Source organism: Diabrotica virgifera, chromosome 5 (assembly GCF_917563875.1).
Source record: "Diabrotica virgifera virgifera chromosome 5, PGI_DIABVI_V3a".
In the NCBI taxonomy this organism is placed as follows: domain Eukaryota; kingdom Metazoa; phylum Arthropoda; class Insecta; order Coleoptera; family Chrysomelidae; genus Diabrotica; species Diabrotica virgifera.
The window spans coordinates 66,936,151-66,958,132 of NC_065447.1; the positions used below are offsets into that span (position 1 = coordinate 66,936,151).

Here is a 21,982-nt window from a genome sequence, read left to right on the forward strand (position 1 = left end):
AAAAGTCAATTTGTTGCTTCGCAAATTGCAAAATAAATGAAAATCGATATTTGTTAATATCTTTTGAGATATAAACTTGAGACCAATCCATTAAATAGTTTAAAAGTTATTCTGTTTGTTTATCCCAGAGAGTTGTTTTGCAAAGACGGAAAATAATGACGATAGGGCAATTCTGCGTATGCCAAATTAACGTAGAAGAATGATGCTATAAAAATGTATTAAAAAAAGATAAAAAATTGTTTACATAGTTAAAAATCTTAATGCCAAATTTTTGAAATTTTGTAGTGTATAAAGATTTAGAATAACTTTAAAAATATTGTCCGTAGAAAAAATAATTTTCTACATTTGAAAAGCTAATATTTTAACACGAATTTTCAAATAAAAAAAATTAGCCTAGGTTCATTTGGGCCAAAGTTAACCATGTGTTTTTTTTTAATTCACACCTAATTTGTTTATAAGAATTATTAAGGAATCTCATTGAGGTCATTTTAAAAAATGAGATTTGGATTATTTGTTAAAAAATTTGCACAAACATTGTACCTTCACAGGACCCTCTACAGAATTTTCAAAAATGTAGATCAAATAGTTACTAGGAGGAACCTACAAATCCACCGAGTTCAAATATCGAAAAAGCAATTTTCTGTATTTCCGAATTCAATGGATTTTGATCTTTCTTTTTTCAATTTGTATGTAATTTCTACGTAGGTACAATAAAAATTATGCAATTTGTTTATAAATTTATTAATTAAGATTATTAAATAATTACTAATTTTCAAGAATTGTTTAATTTGTTTAAACAATTCTTGAAAAAATATTTTTTTCCAAAAATCTATATTTTTTAATTATGGTATTATTAATGATCACAGAAAAAGTTAAAGTACACTTTAATAAATAAATTTTTTATTAAATGATTATTTATTGAAGATAATTTATTTATTAAAGTATACCTTAACTTTTTCTATGAATAATAATGATAGTACGATTAACAAAATGGATTTTTGGGAAAAATTTATTTTTTTAAAAATTGATTAAAGAAATTAGACTATTTATTAATTAATAAATGTCTAGACAAATTGCATATTTTAATGTATACAAAATGTACATACAAATTAAAAAAAAAAGATCAAAATCCTTTGAGTAGACACACAGATATAGAAAATGATTGTAGTTTTAAGTTGCTTTTTTAGTTTTTGAACTCGAGCATTTGTCGGCCCCCAGCTCCCCCTTCACTTACCACGACTAGTCACCATTTGAACTACATTTTTAAAAATTCGTGTAAAATGACAGCTTTTCGAATATGTTAAAGGATTTTTTCTACAGACAATATTTTTAAAGTTATTATAAATGTTTATAAACTATGTACCAAATTTCAAAAATGTGGCATTAGGATTTTTGACTTTATTATTAGATAATTTTCTTTTTAATACATTTTGAGAGTATCACTTTTCTACTTTCATTTGACGTACGCAGAATTGCCCTAGCTTCATTATTTTCTGTCTTATGTTATTGCAAAATAAAGGTCTCTGGGAAAAACAAATAGAATAACATTTAAACTAATTAATGGATCGGTCTCAAATTTTAAGGGGTTTGTTAAGAACCCCAATACCCAACTTTGGGCGAAACACTAAAGTTCTAAGTTAGCTTTAGTTAAAGTTATTAACAAATACCGATTTTCCCTTATTTTGCAGTTTGCGAATCAACAAAAACTTTCAAAAAGCTGCATTTTTAAGGTTTTTCAATGTTCTACATTCTCCAAAATTAAATTTTGTAATTTTATGGCAACTACATATTTAGCTTTTTAATAGAGTGCAAAAAATCGAAAGAAAATCGCGTTTTTTTGCACTAAATTGTTAATAATTAAAAAAAGGACGTGAACTCTAGGCAGGAAATAGGTAGGTTTTTAACCTTTAGGCCTACAATAACTAAACAAGTTGTCACGTACCTGGATATTTCAGTGTCCCGAACATGGTCTATTTCTTGCTTATTTCTCTGGAGTAGTATCATAACGTTTCAAATTGAGTGTGTGGTTCGGTTAAGTAAAAGTTAAAGTCCTCCGTCTTTAAAACCAATGTTATGTAAGAAATAGTGAAACAAATTTATTGTGAGGTGAGCTTAGCAACTATCAATGTATTTACCATTCATCACCCTAAGTTTTCTGTTTTAAAGACATGGAAAATAATTACATATAAACAAACAGTGCAAAACTAACGTAAAACCAAAATTGTTTAAAGATATCGCTTTGATTTTTTGTGCGTTATTGATAAAAATTAAGTAGAATATATAGCGTTCCATACACGTAAAATTTATAAAATACAATAAATGTGCCTGATATAATAATGTCGTAAGAGGGGGTACAACGGCCTCCTTTATTTAGATGGACTTACCCAAGTTTTTTTTATGTATGTTGACCCGTAGAACACGAATTTTTTGGGTAACAGTTGGGCCGGATGTCGATAAGATTATTATAAACAAAAAGCTTGCAAAATTATAAAAAAGCGATTTCGCGAAAAACAAAACATTTTTTTTTTTGTATTTTTTTGGGCCATTCTAAGCAAAAAATATCCTTACAAGTTTTTTCGTAGGAAGCATAGTTTTCGAGATAAACGCAAATGAACTTTAAAAAAATCGAAAAATTGCAAGTTTTGAACCCGAATAACTTTTGATTAAAAAAAAATAAAATAGCAATTCTGCTTAAAGCATTTGAAAGTTCAAGTCAACTTATACCGGTTTTGATTATTTGCATTGCTAAAAATTAATTATTTTATTGTTAAACAAAGATATAAACAAATAATGTTTGCATGCGTTTTAATGCATGTTACGTCGAAATTGCCTGTTTGCAGGCACTTGCACTTGTACCTACCTACTCGTCTGATTTTAAATGAGAGATGCATTGAAAACATCACTCAAGCACCATGTGTTTATAGCTTTGTTTAACAATAAAAAAATTAATTTTTGCAATGTAACTATTCAAAATCGGTAGAATTTGATTTGAACTTTCAAATTCTTTCAAGGGGCTATCCTAGTGTAAAAGTACGAAATTCATAAACTTTTTTTGGGAATTTCTGAAATAAAAAGTATTGTACTAATTGTTTTGAAAATTTGCATATTATAAAAAGAAGTACATACAAAACAATGTTCATAAAAAAATATTCAAAACTAAACGATTTATGCGCCATCTACTGGCATCGTGAAAATAAAAACATGGCCCCACTGCTGCAGTGATTGGGACTAATAGAGATCCTGAAATATAAAATTTCGAAGTGATTATTGAAATATAAGTTATTTCCTATACCATTAACTACAATTTTTGAAAAATATTAAAACTTGGAACAATGACGAAGTGTTGAAATTTTTTTTAATATTAGCTAAAACATTTTCAGTTTCAAAAACCGCCAAATTGACATTTTTGATCCGGTCAAAAAACCCCTAGTTCATGGTATAGGAAAAAGCTTATATTTCAATAATAACGTTGAAATTTTATATTTCAGGATCTTTATTAGTCTCAATCACTGCAGCAGTGGAGCTATGTTTTTATTTTCACGGTGCCAGTAGATGGCGCATAAATCGTTTAATTTTCAATATATTTTTATGAAAATTCCACACCTGTAATTTTGAACCAATCAAAATACGTTATTTTGACAGATCACCATGGCAACGGAGGTATTTTATCGGAAATTTTTTGCTCGTGGGGTACCCAACAGCGAATTATAGTGGAAATTTTTTGACGTTTACAATAACAGGACATTTTTGACAGACTGGTTTTTATTTGTTTACATAATTTAGTTTTGATTCATTTTAGTTACAAAGCTAAGATGTTTTCTATATTCTTCGGACACCTCCTCTCTTCTTAATGGCGAAAATGCAGGACTTTGAATGTTTTCAATTAAGTTTCTATGTCTAATAAAATATATATAATATTTAGACACTAATTTATTTACCTTTTTCCCATTCAGTACTTTTGCGTAGTTTAGTTTTAAAAACGCCAAAAAATAATTTTCTATCACTTGTAGTTACTCAAAACTTATGTAAAATTGAAGAATATACTATTTTCTATCTTGAAATGGTATTCCCATGCAACTACAATGAGTAGAAATTACGAATTTGAAAGCCTAAATAATTGCTGACAAAGCTATGGCGCGCTATTAATCTGTTCATGCAGCTTTGGATTTTCAAATGCAAATTTGGTGTGGAATTTTTTTACCGAATACCACGCGAAGTCAAATTAATATCCGGAAATTTTTTTTTGATCATGAATATTTTTAGAAAATTTCCCTCGTCTGCGACTCGGGAAATTTTCAAAATATTCATGATCTCAAAAAAATTTCCGGAAATAATTTGACCTCTAGTGGTATTACTAGTGAAAATTCCACACCTGTAATTTTGAACCAATCAAAATACGTTATTTTGACAGATCACCATGGCAACGGAGGTATTTTATCGGAAATTTTTTGCTCGTGGGGTACCCAACAGCGAATTATAGTGGAAATTTTTTGACGTTTACAATAACAAGACATTTTTGACAGACTGGTTTTTATTTGTTTACATAATTTAGTTTTGATTCATTTTAGTTACAAAGCTAAGATGTTTTCTATATTCTTCGGACACCTCCTCTCTTCTTAATGGCGAAAATGCAGGACTTTGAATGTTTTCAATTAAGTTTCTATGTCTAATAAAATACATATAATATTTAGACACTAATTTATTTACCTTTTTCCCATTCAGTACTTTTGCGTAGTTTAGTTTTAAAAACGCCAAAAAATAATTTTCTATCACTTGTAGTTACTCAAAACTTATGTAAAATTGAAGAATATACTATTTTCTATCTTGAAATGGTATTCCCATGCAACTACAATGAGTAGAAATTACGAATTTGAAAGCCTAAATAATTGCTGACAAAGCTATGGCGCGCTATTAATCTGTTCATGCAGCTTTGGATTTTCAAATGCAAATTTGGTGTGGAATTTTTTTACCGAATACCACGCGAAGTCAAATTAATATCCGGAAATTTTTTTTTGATCATGAATATTTTTAGAAAATTTCCCTCGTCTGCGACTTGGGAAATTTTCAAAATATTCATGATCTCAAAAAAATTTCCGGAAATAATTTGACCTCTAGTGGTATTACTAGTGAAAATTGTTTTACATGTACTTCTTTTTATAGTAAATGCTCATGAAAATTTTCAAAACAATTGGTATATTTTTTATTTTAGAAATTCCCAAAAAAAGTATATGAATTTCGTACTTTTACAATAGGATAGCCCCTTCAGAATTGCTATTTTATTTTTTAATCAAAAGTTCTTCGGGTTCAAAAATTGCAATTTTTCGATTTTTTGAAAATACAACTGCGCTTATCTCGAAAACTATGCATCCTACGAAAAAACTAGTAAGGACATTTTTTGTTTTGCGAAAAATCGCTTTTGTGTAATTCTGCAAGTTCTTTGTTTGTAACAATCTCATCGACATCCGGATCAACTGTTTTACGGGTCAAAATACATAAAAAAAAGAATGTGTGTGTACTTTGTACGCACGTAAGAAGTTATACTTCTATTATGTGATTTTAACGAAATTGATATATGTACTTTAAACAGTTTATTTATATTTCAATTTAAATATTAAACTAATTTTAATACTTACTACTTTCCAAAAAATGTTATTAAAACAATACCAAAAATTAAAAAAATAAAATAATAAAACACACACAGACACATTGAAAAGTGCCACAAAGATAAATATGATTTTTGAACAATAATTGTTGGCAAAAACTAAATACGCATTTTTTGAAAAAAAAATTATGTTAGGGCATGTTAGGGTGCTTAGATTTGTAATCGAAGCCTCAACTCATTTACCACTTACACATATCCGTCATTTGGGAAGATAGGCCAACTGAACGTTTTACTGTTTGACAGTTCTGAATTTAATCAAATTAGTTTGATTTTTGTGGAATTAAAATATTAAAATACAACAAAACATAGAGTAAGAAAACAATATATTAGATAAAGATTGGTAGAAATTTTGTTGGTAATCAAATTATGTAAATCAAAACATTACCTACTAGGTAGGTACATTTTCCATTTTCCAAATAGGTAAGTACCTACCTATGTAATTTTTTATTACAATACTGAAACATTTACAATTACGTACCTGTTGCTTTTAAAAACTATTTAAAAAGTCACTACAATTCTAAACTTGCTTTTGTCTGTGTCCTCACAACAATAAAAACTAATATATACAACATTTGTTTACCCATAACCATTGACGTATTAATAAAATAACCGACATATTGAACAATTGTTGACAGGTCATTGTAATTACCCAATCACAGCACGTATAACGTTTGAGCTGCGCCCAGGACCAAGACTTTTGATGAATTCGCGCACATATAAATTTACTCCCAACGCGCCTAAAGAAGTATAACTTCAAAAAACTTGGGTAAGTCCATCTAAATAAAGGAGGCCGTTGTATCCCCTTGGCGACAGCACTAATAGTCAAGATCGTGAATTTATGAAATTAAAACAGTTTATCAAGGAATAGCAGATAACTTACAGGATACAGTTTCTATGATACAGTCGCTTAAAACTCTGTCTGAGAGAGCAGGATTAAAATTAAAAACTTTGAGAAAACTAAACTTATGACCAATATCGTAATAAGTGGAAATATAATTATTGCCAATAATACCATACAACAAACAAACCCCTTCAAAATATTTGTGACACGAATCAAAATAAGCAGAGACAATTAAACACATAAAATACAGAGGCGAATAGGACTTACATGGGCAGCATTTGGCAAACTAAGCCATATTCTAAAAAGTTTAATTCTCATGTGTCTCAAGCGAAAGGTTTATAACCAGTGTGTTTAGCCTGTAGAAACTTATGGAGCAGAGACTGTAATACTGACGCAAAAATCCGCGAATAAGCTCAGAGTTACACAACGAGCCATCGAACGTGCAATGCTGAATGTAGTCTAGGCCAAACTAGATTGTACTATCGCGCGTAGGCCAAACTAGTTTATCCTGATATAAATACACACACTGCAGGCCAAACTAGTTTCTTCTTCTCCTTCAGTGCCTTATCCGGTCCGGATGTTGGCGATCATCAAGGCTATCATTGTTTTGTTGACTGCTCTGCGAAACAGCTCGGCGGAGGTTATCCCAAACCATTGTCGGAGGTTTTTCAACCACGAGATACGACGGCGTCCCGGTCCTCTCCTGCCAAATACTTTGCCCTGCATGACGAGTTGAAGAACTCTATATTTTTCTTCATTTCGCATCACGTGGCCAAGGTACTCAAGCTTACGTTGTTTTACTAAATTAAGCACTTCTTTTTCTTTTGTCACGCGCTGTAGGACCTCAATGTTGGTGACATGGTCCACATAAGATATTTTTAGTATCCTCCTGTAGATCCACATCTCGAAGGCTTCAATCCGCTTTTCAGTGGCTTGCGTCAGTGTCCAGGCTTCAACTCCATACAGGGGCACTGGAAGAACGTAGCACCTCACTATTCGCATCTTGGTTCCCAAACTGAGATCACTGCAGCACAGCAAGGATCTGAGCTTGATAAATGTAGACCGTGCCATTTTAATTCTGGATCTAATCTCTTGAGCGTGGTCACATTGTGAGTTAAGGGGAGTTCCGAGGTAAGTGAATCTGTCGACTCTCTGGATCTCTTCGCTATCTGCCATTAGTGCCCCGAGATCTAAATTTACACGGCTGACAACCATGAATTTAGTTTTCTTAATATTAAGGTTCAGTCCGTATGTTACGCTCACAGTTCACACACGGTCTAGTAAGGCCTGTAGATCATTTAGGCTGGTTGCTAGTAATACAGTGTCATCGGCGTAGCGGACATTATTGATGTATTCACCGTTCACTCGGATTCCCATCTCTAGGTTTGTGAGGGTTTCAGTAAAAATTTCCTCCGAGTATATATTGAAAAAAGTCGGCGAGAGCACACAGCCCTGCCTTACTCCTCGCATGATCTTCACTTGGTCGGTCAACTGGTCTTCGACCTTGACTTGAGCACGCTGGTTCCAGTATAAATTCATGATGATCCGAATGTCCTTCTCATCTAATCCTACTCTTTGTAGGGCGGTGACCATCTTCTGGTGCTGGCAACGGTCAAATGCCTTGGCGTAGTCAATAAAACAAGCATAGACATCACAACCAACATCGCGGCATCTCTGAAGTAGAACTTGTAAGGTGGAAAGTGCTTCACGTGTACCCATGGAATCGCGGAATCCAAATTGCATTTCACCGACATTTTCCTCGCATTTCTTGTAAATTCTGGCATGTATGATTTTAAGAAAAATCTTAAGTGCATGACTCATAAGGCTGATAGTCCGGAAATCTTCGCACGTTTTCGCAGATCGTTTTTTTGGTATTGTTACAAACGTTGACAATAGCCATTCCTTTGGGATATTACCTGAATCGTATATGGCGTTGAACAGTTCAATTAACTCCTTCGTGCTTACTTCACTCATCACCTTAATAAGTTTGACGGGTATTTCGTCCGGACCTGTGGCTTTACCATTCTTAGACTGTTTTAAAGCCGCTTTCACCTCGCTTTCTAGTATTGACGGCCCTGTCATGCAATTTATTTCTGGAAGGTTGCCTCGGTGGTCCCAGAAGAGTTCTTCGATGTACATTTTCCAGGTCACCAGCTTCTCCTTAACTGTCGTCGCCAGGTTCCCGTCCTTGTTTATGAGGAGGTGTGTGTTGCTCCTCTTGTATTGACCAGTGGCTTCTCGAATCTTTCGGTGAAACTAGTTTATCCTATAAAGACGCACACTCTAGGCCAAACTAGTTTATCCTGAAATGTATGTTTTTATATCAGGATAAACTAGTTTAGCCTAGTCTAAACCAATTTAATCTAGTCGAAAGTAATTGATTACAGATTGGTTGCTGATTTAAACGTTAGTTTAGAAGACACTATTAAGAGTTGTAAGACTTTTAAGTATTTAGGGTAAATGATAAACCGAGATGGCACTTGTATGAAAGATATAGAAATGAAAATAGTACGGGGAAAACAAGCCACGAAAGCACTCCATGGAGTGATATGGAAGAACACTATAACTAAAGAAAACAAAAAAGGATTTTTCAGGGCATAGTGCTGAATATTACCCTACAAGAGCGAAAGAATGGCCAGTGACAACAATAATACGAAACAAAATACGAACAGTTGAATTAAAGTTTATGAGAAGGTGTCTACAAATTACCAGGTAGGATAGAATAAGAACAGAGGAAATATGAAACAGAATAGAAGTAGAATGCTCAATTACAAAAAGTTGTGGTAGTAAAAGTAGAGCCCTGAAATGGTACAGGCCTGTACAAAGAATGCCGGAGAAAAGGTGGCCGAAAAGATTACTGGACTGGGACCCGCGGGAAGGAAGACCTGCTGTGAGATGGAAAACTCACATAGCAAATGCTATGATAGATAGAGACCTCAGAGATGGCGACTGGGAGAATAGAGTGCTATGGAAGACGAAAACAGCAAACTCATAATAGGAAAAAACCAATAAGAAGAAAGTAATTCAGCAAACTAGTACGGCTTAATATAAATAATAAATTGAATAAAATACTTTGTTCTTGGAAAAATAATAATTTTTATTAAAATTATACATAATTATTCGTAACAAACAAACAATAATATTGAGTTATATTCGCGGTCGGACGGACAGACAGCCTAGGTCAAATTTCTCACATTTAGTACTATCCTTGGATTATAAGCTTTCATTTGACACCTCATTTGTCATTCTACCTGGTATAATGACGGAGGAGTTGAGTTCACGGACAGACAGACAGACGGACGGACAGATGGACGTGGATAATTCAATGTTTTCACATTTTTTCAAAATTGGTGAAATCAATATTAATTCGTACTCGATTTTATTCGTAAGTGTATCTTTTCTTTTAATTTTTGGAGAAAACCTCATCCTTTTATTTATTATTTTTTATATTATTTAATTATACAAGAATATACTGATTTATAGCATGTATCAATATGTATCTTCATTCGATGTATCATATGATCCAATATATCGATGTATAATTTTTTTGCCATCTCTGTTGGGACGTGATTTGGGAATTCCCCGCATGTAAAAGTCCTTACATGTTCGCTAAATTACTTTCAACTCGGCTAAATTGGTTTAGACTAGGCCGTACTAGCTTATCCTAAAGTGCGAGTCTTTATTATATCAGGATAAACTAGTTTGGCCTAGGACAAACTAGTTTGGCTGGACTGAAATCGGGTTTGGCCGGTAACATATACATTGTAAATCATGATTTGGGAGTGCTCCTCATAACATTCAATCTGCCTTGGTTTGTTTGTATTTACATAATATCGTCCCTACCATTTCCAACTATCGAATGTGACAAATCGGGTTTTTCATATTCGATACCTTGTCCTCGCATTATACGTGATACATCTTGTGGCAAATTCTCGTTATTGTAGCTTGATTAGGAGCGCGGGAAATATGCTGTTTAAACTATCGAATATGAACATTTTTCCATTTGTTTGACTGCAAACTGACAAAAATGGTATATTCGACACTTTTGTTTTGTATAAATATAACTAATTTATAACAGTTATTCAATAATTGTAATCTGTAAACTGTCGAAACTTCTAAACTGCTGAGAAGAACAAAATGCAAAACGTGTTTACAATTTGTGCGAATTTTGTTTCAGTATCGCTTACAAGAAATTCTTGTGAGGCAGTTTATGATTTCATTTTAACGGATTTTCATTATTTGATTATACAGTTATTCGCTATTATTTATTTATTTATTTTACGGGCAAGCCCAATTCTACAAAAATACATAGTGTACAGAAAAAAACAATAACATAATATAATATAAAAAACAGACATACAGAAATATAAATATAATATTAGAAGTAAATATGTACTATGAAATAATATCATAAAACCAAGTTAACAAATTACAGACGCTTCACTCAAATATTGATCCCATGTAAATTTCTTTTAAAACGACTGATGGAGTTGTCGAACAGTTGTAAATTGTAAAGGGAGTTTGCTAAATTCAAGACTCTGGGTACGAACGAAAAAAGTGAATAATTAAACCTGTGGAATGGTACATAAAATGTTCGCACTTGTCTAGTGGTGCGAGGTGGTACAAACAGTGCGATCTTATTAAGTAGTTGAGAACAACTGCATATACCATTTAAGATCTTGAATAATAGCAAAAGGTCCCTTTGTTTTCTCCTGCTTGCAAAAGAAGGGACCTGCAGTTGATGCTGCCATACAGCGTAATCTTGATAGGTATGAAGCTTAAAAGCAATGTAACGGAAGAAACTATTTTGGACTTGTTCAAGTTTCCTAATGTAGACCAAGTAGTGTGGGGACCACACTGAAGAACAATACTCGAGGTGAGACCTGACCAAAGAGAAGTAAAGAACTCTAATACTGGATATGTTTGTAAAATCACGAGTTGTTCTTTTTACAAAACCCAGCATTTTCATAGATGTTTGAATGACATTGATGATGTGAGTATTGAAACAAAGAGAGTTTTCCAGTGTAATCCCCAAGTCCTTGATTTTATTAACAGTGTTGAGCAATTGGCCATCAATGTAATAGTTTGATAATATTGGGTGGTGAGTACGGTTAAAGTTAATTACATGACATTTGATTGAATTAAGGTTCATACCGTTAAGTGAACACCATGCAGAGAGGTTATTCAGTTCTGATTGCAATATGGCAGCATCATAATCATTTTTTATAACTTAAAGCACTTCAAGTCATCAGCAAATGGCAAGGCGTTACAATCGTGAAAACAGTTGGTAATATCATTAATAAATATATTAAAGAGTAATGGACCCAAATGGGACCCCTGTGGTACACCTGACTTAACTGGAAAGGTTTGTGAGTAAAAGTGGTTTACTCGAACTTGTTGAAATCTTTCGGTTAAATAACTCTGTAACCATTGCAACAAAGGTCCACTTATGCCATAGGAGCTAAGCTTTTGAATCAGGAGTTCATGATTTACTCTGTCAAAGGCCTTGGAAAAGGCCTATTATACATTCGCTACTTTGAAACATCGGACTGAAACAAATCTTTGATTAATACAAAAAGCAAAGTAACGAATGTGATTTTTTGGAAAGAAAAAAATGATTAGCAGTTTAAATTTGTTATCAATCTAACAAGGATTAAACATTACATACAAAAAATATAAAAATTTTCCCAATTGTCAATGCGCTGATTTATGAGTCTCTAAAAAAAGAGTTATTTTGCTCTCCTGAAAAGTGCCACTTTTCACATTCGATAGTTAGAAATGGCAGGGACGATATATTCTATTTAAAACTAAATAAATAGCACTAGACTTACTTTCTCGTGTTGAAACCAAGAAATTTTGCCTTTTTCCTTTTGTAATTGAATTTTGGTTTCACCTCCTACAAATATGACATAATTTTAAAGATTAAATTTATTAAATATCTGTTTGTAAAATAAAAGTACTTTTGAATTTTATTACTTTTTGGTTGTCTTCTACGTCAACATCCATTGCTTGACTTGGCTTGTTGTCCATTACTTGTTGTGTACATCCCACAGTTATGTTGTTGTGAACAGTGATGCTATTAAAATTTTTAATTAGTTCTGGATCATCTACAAATTTACTTAAAAAGCTATAAAATAATTCTGCATCTGGAGCAAGTATCTCCTTCCTATTTTTCATGTTTTGTTTTTCTAGAATCATTGCGGAATCTAAAAAATATAGAGACTATTATAAACAATCGGTTCTGTGCTAGCATTCATCTAAATCACATGTGCAAACAATTAACTGAGTAGCGGTACTTAAAGCTCAAACAGAGCTATCTCATCAGTAAACCTATTTTAGTGCAAATTTAAACAATATAAATTAGGGCATTCAATGAGGATATTTGGCATCGAATTCCATCCTACTATATTGATTTACTTGATATTTACTTGATTACCTAGAGTAAGTAGGGAATAGATCCGGAAACAAAGTCTACCCCATGCCGATGTGCGCTTTTATCTTGGGGGTGGTTCCCACCCCTTCTCGTGGGTGGAAAATTTTTTGGTTAAAATAACCACACAAGTGGCTAGAGAACCTAATTCTAAGCAAAAACTTTTCTATATTTTTTTTTGAAAACTCGATGCTTTTTGAGTTATTCATGGTTGAAAATTGGCCATTTTCATTTAAAAATGACAATTTTTCAGACGGTTTTTTGCGAATAGGTACCTTAAAAACTATGCATCTAACAAAAAAAAACTATAGGTATAAAATATTTTTGTAGCTTATAAAAAAACAAAGAGACTCGTTCCTTCATAAATCTTCTAGTTATAATACAAAAAGAGATATGGTAGGTGAGAAGAGTTTGTATTTTTAGTGTATGCTCATATCGGTGTATTCAACTTGAAATAACAGAGAAACAGTCGATTTTAGGTGTAGAATGCTACCAATACCTTTTAGAGTGCTTGAAAAGACCTTTAAAATGGGCAATATTAAATGTCGATTGCATTCAACCTAAGTGAGATATGCTGCAAAATATTGATGACTAATGTATTTTTAGAAAAAATGGGAAGTATATTTTTAACCCGTTAATTTATTTTGTTGTATAATACACTTCCGCAAAAATTATGTGATATATTTGATTTAAAATGAATTCAAGAATTTTTTGTAATTGGGCAACAATGTCAACTTAGATCTCTGACTTAGATAATGATATGCAACAGTAAGTATATTAGACGGACTGTAGTATTTGTTTAAGTTTCATTTACTGAAGTAATGAGTATTATAATTTATGTTCCCTTTATTAAAACTTGTTGTTTTACTTACATACTATTGAAACTGTCAAAGGGCTAATTTTAGGATACATCAATGCCCAAAAAGCAGGTTCGTTGAATACTGTTATACCAGATAAGAAAATATATCTGTTAAAATGGGAAAGTGTTCCAGCTATTGTTCCCATCCATTTCTTTTTTCTCTTCTGATCACTTGGAAATAATATTTCCCAATTTCTGTCAACAAAAGTAGCAACATGATGTCTCCAATGAAAAAATCCTTTTCTAGCTAAACCTGGACTCTTATGTTGTAAGTGATACAATACTAACACTATGACTTGAAGCCTGAAAATTATAGAATTGAGATATTAGTTATTATATTATTAGTCTATTAATTATTGAGTTGGAAAGGAAGAGATGTCTCAGGAACATACATTAAGAGGCAACATCAGCACGTGGAAAACACGTTCTAAGATTGCAGCTTTAACCTTCGGAGTACGAATACTGGGTCAAGCGTGACCCGATATTCAGTTATTTCTGAATATTTTATGAAATATTTTTTTTACAAATCCGATTGATCGTAAGTTCTCCTTATTTGTTTCAATCTATTTTTTCGTATATAATTCGTGAACATGCAAATTGCAGTTTTTCCTCTATGTAACATCTATGATGCCGGGTCAGTCCTGACCTGGTCTTCGGATTTTGAAGAATATTTTCAATATGTTTGTAGGTACACGTAAATCGCAGCCGTCTCTGTTTACGGGTATGCGTACAGTGGAACCCTGATAAGTCGGCCTCCGATAACCCGGAAGTTCGGCTAACCCGAACCGATTTTCATCAGACAAAACAAACATTTTTTCACTTTGAGTAAGTTTTTTACCAAGAAATAAACAATACTGTATACAACTGTATGTAATTTAGATGTATTGTACATATTTTATGTATTTCATGTTTTTGCAATTAAAATGGAGTTTATCTGTAAGTATACCGTGTTTTATTAATTTTTACCATATTCTCTGGCTAACTCGGATTTTCGATAACTCGGATCGGCCGCAGTCTCGATTAATCCGACTTATCGAGGTTCCACTGTATTCAAATATATGGCCGGAGCAAATTTACCTATGCCCGTTTTCTGTAAGGTATTAAAATCTGGCCGCCGGAGCGAACTAGTATATGCCCATGGGTAACCTTAATCTTATAAATTTAAATACAATAATTTAGGATTTTGTTTGTTTTTTGTTGAATTAAAGATACTGTTTAATAATACTGACCATTTAAAAGATCCTTATAAAAAAATGAGAATGGGTCACGCTTGACCCATCATCGTAATCTAAGTAAGTCAAATAATCTCCGTACTCCGAAGGTTAATTTTGAATATTTTGTCGAGATATTTGGCACTTATATTCTTAATAATGTAAAGTTCAAATTCAAATTCAAATTCAAATTCAAAAATGGCAGTAAAGAGAGCCCAATGGCCCAATTTGAGAAATGTGTTAGTAGATATCGTCGCCTCAAAGCAACAGTAGGATATGTTCATATCCTACTGTTGCACGAGTGCACCGTATATGCGTATATACACACACATCGCATAGGTCCAATATCACTTAACTGGTTGATCAGTGCACTCGTGCAACAGTAGGATATGAACATATCCTACTGTTTCTTTCAGGCGACGATATGTGGAAATTACTCTATACAGTGGAACCTCGATTATCCGTCTCTCCATTAACTGTCACCTCTGTTAACCGTCACTGTCCGTACATCATCAATTATTCATTTTGTTAGCATTGAGTTTATGAGCCAAACAAAATTCGTTGAAATGTACAGTGATGCTACCATTGCATTTGCACAAACAAAGATTTGTGTAAAGAAGCCAGAGAAGGTTCATCGCACATGCAACAATTCATTGAGTGAAATTCTCTACAAGAAGAAGACTAAAAGTAGATTGTATGATCTTACGCGGATTAAGAAATTCTTCGTTGCAAAATTTGAATTAACAGTAAAACAAACAAGATTTCAGAATATTCTAAAACAAATTAATTGGATTGGACAAACACAAATCCCTCTTATTTATTATTAAACAAAACATACAAATAAAATTTGAGAGTTGTACTATGAATTTTTTTAACGTTCTGTTAACCATCTTTTCGATTATCTGTCATACCCTTGGCCCGGTGCCCTGACGGATAATCGAGGTTCCACTGTAATTAAATAAAATATTACAAAAACGAGTCTGTGCCGCCATTAAGAAGAACAATACACTTTCCTAATACAACAATATGAACTCCAAAGAATCTGAAACTTTGAATAAAAAATTACTGGAGAAATCTAGTTGGTCTCTGGAGGTGTTATATGGGGAAGGAAATAATTAAAAAGATATTTCATGTAAAATTACATTAACTGTTGGCTGCGTCGCAATGCAGTGTGGCATGGGTTCACTATGGGACTTAATATATCCCTTGTAACACACTCAACATAAGTTTATAAAGATCTCTAAAAACAGCCAAGGTGTTAATTACAAGAATACATATTCACTTACCAGGACAGCTTAGTTCGAGTAAAATTTTCAGCTTGGTTGACTGAGCACTCCAAACAAATAAAAGTAAAAAATGTGTCCCCAGACAATCCACCAGGCACTGCTCCCCTTTTTAAACATCTCAAGTGTACATTCTTTTTACACACTGTACATTCAAGTCCCTCGTCTTCAGAGAGCTTAAGTTGTTCTGTACAATATTTACAAAACGTTACTTCAGACAGTAAGTCCATTTTAAGTCTAGTTCGAAAACACCAAATACATTTACATTACTAGCATCAAGGCGTGTTCAAAGTAAATTAGTGAAATTTGGAACCCTAAACTTAAAATATAGAATGTAAACAAACAATCAACGTAACCTCAATTTTTCTTCTTTATTGCTTTATTATTTAAACGAACTACCCTTTTGGAACGGTTGGAACTTTCCTTAGGTTGGAACTGTTATTTTTCAACTAAATTTAATTACATTTTATTGTTGGTAATATTGGAGGATAAACAGGATTTTAATGAAAATAAACACATTAACATGTAAGTATGTTATTGTACAGTTTATCATTTTTTATATTCCAATTATCTTTTTTTTTACACATCTTTTTTTTAATTTTCTGTCTACAAATTTCAGGTTATGTTAAGAAGAAACGTCAAAGTCAAAATTTGGTAAACGTAAACGAAAACAGTCGAAAAATCAAAACAATTGGTTGAAAGGCTACGTGTCGATAAAGATAAAATGTAAATAAGGTTTTACTTATTCACTACAATTGTACAATTTAAATTTGAGAGTGTTCCAAGAAAATGCTAAAAGCCGTAATTTTAATTGGAGGGCCACAAAAAGGTATTAATAATTAATTACTCGTAATTGATCCTTACTTAAATGTAATTTTGTACTGTTATTTTCACAGGAACAAGGTTTAGGCCTCTTTCGCTAGATATACCAAAACCTCTTTTTCCAGTAGCTGGTTTGCCATTAATTCAACATCACATTGAAGCATGCAGTGCCATAGAAGGGGTAAAAGAAATTCTTATAATTGGATTTTACCCCATATCCCAAATCCAACCATTTGCAACAGAAATGCAACATTTGTACAACATAACAGTCAAGTAAGATATAATTATTGGACTTTTTAAATGCATGACATTAAAGCCAGGTCAAGTGGGCTTTCAAAAGGTGAATAATGCTCTTTTACCTTTTTTTATTTTTTGAAAGGGTGACAAATTTCTGTTAAAGTTTTTTGTTTTTGTATCCAGACTTACATGTTTTATGTAAATAGTAAGTGTTATGTTATCTACATTAATGTTAATGTATTTAATTGAATATGTTCCAGAGCAATATTTTTTATTACTACCCCTATCACATAATATGTGATTTTTTTTATTTTTTGTTTGATGAAATATTGTGTAATATATTTTAATAGATGTAATTCTTACAAAATGTGTTTGTACAGGGTATTTCCTAACTAATATGAATTATTTTTGTAACCATTTTCCATTCAATAAGCCAAAAAGTACTGAAAAAATTGAAAAATCACTGGCCATATCTTTTAACTGGATATCTGAGGGAAATCCATAGAATAGGCATACCTACCATCTCATGGGTATCTTAATTTTTACTGAGCCATTGTTTTTTTATTAACATTTAAGCAAAAACAACATTTTTTCAATTGTTTAATATCTAATAATTATTAAAATAAAAATATTTAAAATATATTTTAAAGTATAATATTCATTTTTAAGTATATACTTACAAATAATTGATGCAGAATGAAGTACATACTACACTTCTCCAAGAAATTAACGTCTCACCTTAAAGGTGGGCAATTTTTGGTGTCTTGAATTTTCTGAACCTGTTGTCCAATTTAAGTGATTTTTTAATATGTTATAGCCTCATTCTTTAACAATATCGATGTAATAATATTTTTGCTAGACCAGTAAATTGTCATTGTATACCGGGTGTGATCTTACTGTGTTTTTTCTCAAAGTTCACAACACTCTGTGGAATATTCTAGCAGTTATAAAATACTGAAATTAAAATCCAACTATAGCCTCAGGTTTTCTTGGACATTCTTAGCTTAGGTTGGATAATAAAAAAAGTTAGGTTCTTCAACAACTAGCCATGTTTTTTATGAATACACAGTGTTTTTAAATGTATGACAAACTTTAAGAGTAATTCTGCATGATAAATAATGACAGTTTACTTGATAAATGTATGTCCACAAATGCTTCGTTTCCAAGATATGCACTGTTGAAGAATAGGCACTTATTTCGAATACTTTGTAAGCGTTGATATGTTTTATTTTTTTGCAAGAAAACAGCGCATCGTATGAAAAAAAAGGGAACATAGATTTTTGTCACAAATTGAACAAGGAATTAAAAATGATTTTTAATTTTTATATCTCAGTTGGTGTATAATCTCCGGCTCAACTCTAGGATCTGTCGCCCTTAGTGAAACACCAAATTAAAGATGATACTTTATTTTTCTAACTACACTCTCTACCTGGTAGACCTTAAATGTTTACTTAATGACGCTGCTTTACTGACCGATTCGTTTGATGGTTGAACTGATAATCATTGGCGATATTAAATGTTGACTGTAAGAGGTGACTCGAAGGAATATATTTAAAAGCACATCTTGTCTGTTTGAATTGACTCGAAGGAATGATTCTAATGTATACTCTTTCTTTGTGACAAAATGAATTGGTTCATATCCCAAGTGACTATCAAACAAAGGTTTTTATTTAGTCAACAAATTAATATGCAATGGCAGCTATGTACGCTGTTGCTCCTGCTTGGCGGCGCTAGTATAGTTGGGGGTCAACGTTTTGACAATTCGTGAAGTTTGTATATGGTGTTTTTGTTTACGATTTAATAAATAATAAATTATGGCAGAAAAATACGGATCTTGGACTGTTTGTACGTTGAAAAACGAATTGAGGAGAAGGAATTCGAGAGTTACTGGAAAAAAGGAAGCCCTTTAACCCGCGAGTAGTCGCGCTGTTAGCTAGAATCTCACATTTTATCTTTTTTGCGATAACTTGATGAAAAATTTTGCAATTTTGAAAAAATTTCGTAAGTGCCTCGAGGAAGGATGTAGTAATGCGTAGGATTTTTTTTCTTTTTTTTTCTTCTTCTTCTTTTTCTTTTTGTGGAATTTATGGTTTTGGGGAGAGACAGTTAGCTTTAATAATTGTTTATTAAACATAATTGGGCGATTTTGCAACGAAATTGAAAATGGTTATTCATTTTTGATTTACATGTTTACTCTGGAGTACGAAGGGAACCATTCTCATTGGAACATTACCGCGCTGAGCAGATGGGACGTGAATTATGAATTGTAAAATTCCCTCATCTTCTTTAGTCTCAGCATCTGTATGGCTTGCAAATTGTAGAAGCCTTGGAGGTGTAACCAGAGAAGGTTCCCATTGTTTTCAGGCTGGTGGGATGTAGAGTACCATTACGTTGTTTTATATGCCATTAGAGTGAAAACTTGGTCTTTTGTTAGCAGTTGCCGCTAGGGCATCTATGCCATTTCGTTCGTTGCAATCCGTGACTGCACACCGAGGTTTGTTTTGGTTGGATCGGAGAGAGACGAATATGTGCCTCCTGATGAGAGACTAATAAGTTTCGAAACCGGTAGAGGTGCTTGCTGCACTCTCTGCTGGACTAGAATATGATGCGGCTGTATTTTTGTTTTGCAATGAAATTGAAAATGGTTATTGTAAGTTGACATGACCTCCAACTACACAAGTGCCACCTACGTTGAGCTTTCCAGATTAGCTGCCATTGCCCAAAAATATTGTCTATGATTTGCAATTAGTGAACTAAATTAGAAGCCCGCACATGTAATTATACAATAACGAATTTCGTTAGTGTGATATACGGGATGATAAAAAGATTGTTTAATATCGAATATGAAAATTGAATTGAGATTAAACAGTTAGATATTTTTTTTAAATAATTCAGGCCATTAATTGTATGTCAAAAAATGTGCAATAACTACCTCTTAAAACACACCAAAATTCATTTGCACATCTCAACCGGTTTTAAATCAATAAATAAATTGTATTTGTAAGAAAAATTTCAACACTCCGTATCTAGGAAGCATTTGCGGAGATACGTTTATCAAGCAAACTGCCATTATTGTTTCATGCATGATTACCACTTACTCTTTCAGGGGCGACGGTACCCACAATGTTCCACAAAAAATTGACTGAAATGGGCAGTGGTACACATTTCGTACCGCATTTACAGTCTTCCTCTTTACGTGCCATCTCCGCGACGAAGGTTGGCAATCATCATTGCTATTCTAACTTTTGAGACTACAGCCCGAAAGAGTTCAGTTGAGCTGCATCCAAACCATCCTAGAATAGAATAGAATAGAATAATTTTTATTTGCATAAAATTTTTACATATTTGAGCAAATAATGTCAAGTTAAAGTAAAAAGAAAGGAGACTGTATAAATCTAAAGTACATAGAACAATTATTATCATAGTTAAAATTAAAATTAAAAATTAGACATTACATGTTACAAAAACAAAAACAACTAATACTCCAGGTATTCCACCACAGTATATGGTTCTACAATGACCAGATATTTAAATAACTCTCTTTTAAATCTTCCAAATTGAATCTCTTGTTTTAACGCTGATGGTAACTTGTTGTGGAATTTGATACAGGCATATAGTGGACTTCGTTCTGTTAGAGTAAGCCTGTGTCTAGGGATAGTTAGGTTTAGAGCTCTTGTGTGATGGGTATGATTGGGGATGTAATGGTTAAATAATAAAGGGTTCTTAAAAAGAAACTTTAAACATTCATAAATGTAGATGGAAAAGTAAGTATATTTAGTAGTTTAAATTTCCCCCTGCATGAGTCCTTGATTTTCATCCCAAGAATAATCCGTATTACTTTTTTCTGAATGATAAGAAGCTCTGATGTTGCCACTGCATTTCCCCAGAACATGATTCCATAACGTAAGTGAGAATAAAAGTTAGCATAATAAACAGTAAGAAGAGTATCCTGCTGTAAGTACTCTTTAAGCACTCTTATTGAGTAGCATGCAGAGTTCAGTTTTTTACATAACTGCAATAGGTGTACGTCTCACTGCAGATATTGGTCAATGTAGATACCCAGGAATTTGACAGAGTTGGATGTTTCTATGTGGTCTGATTGAATATTTACCATATTCGTGATCGGACCTCGAGACTGAATGGTTCTAAAATAGTTGAAGACAGTCTTATCACAGTTCAACAATAATTTATTCCCAGCGAACCATCTCTTAGCCTCTCCAGATTTTCGCCTGTTTTCAAGAGCAACTCTTCAACAGTTTTGGCCCAAATCAGATAGTTTGAGTCATCTGCGAAATTAATAAGGCTAGATGATTCATCTGTTACAGATTCAGCAAGATCATTGATGTATACAAGAAATAAAAAAGGTCCAAGAATACTTCCCTGGGGTACCCCCAACATTCTCTGAGATTTCTCAGCCAGGCCATTTTTCTCCTACCTATACTACGCCTTATTTGAATCTTTCCCTGGATAATTAATTTTAGGAGTTCATATCTGTCACCACGTGTTATATAACCCACGTATTGAACTTTTCTTATTTTGATGGAATCCAGTATCTCCACGCTGTTCTCTATTCTTCTTAGTACTTCTTCATTGGTTATTCTGTCTGTCCAGGAGATTCTCAGCATTCTTCGATATGT

At 32.7% G+C, this 21,982-nt stretch overlaps 2 protein-coding genes across 2 annotated transcripts in view; one reads left to right on the plus strand and one right to left on the minus strand.

Annotated features, from left to right (window-relative positions):
• LOC126884212 (cysteine-rich protein 2-binding protein) overlaps positions 1–16,800 on the minus strand; it is a 41,597-nt gene extending 24,797 nt beyond the window's left edge. The window contains exons 1-4 of the mRNA XM_050650100.1: positions 16,290–16,800; positions 13,806–14,095; positions 12,480–12,709; positions 12,335–12,399 (exon numbers count right to left, since the gene is read on the minus strand). Of these exons, the coding sequence (XP_050506057.1) occupies positions 12,335–12,399; positions 12,480–12,709; positions 13,806–14,095; positions 16,290–16,516 (812 nt within the window). The 5' untranslated portion in view covers positions 16,517–16,800. The remainder of the gene's footprint in view (positions 1–12,334; positions 12,400–12,479; positions 12,710–13,805; positions 14,096–16,289) is intronic.
• Positions 16,801–16,926: 126 nt separating this feature from the next.
• The window catches only part of LOC126884215 (mannose-1-phosphate guanyltransferase alpha-A), a 63,475-nt gene continuing 58,419 nt past the window's right edge, over positions 16,927–21,982 (plus strand). The window contains exons 1-2 of the mRNA XM_050650107.1: positions 16,927–17,115; positions 17,183–17,381. Coding sequence (XP_050506064.1) covers positions 17,076–17,115; positions 17,183–17,381 — 239 coding nt within the window. The 5' untranslated portion in view covers positions 16,927–17,075. The remainder of the gene's footprint in view (positions 17,116–17,182; positions 17,382–21,982) is intronic.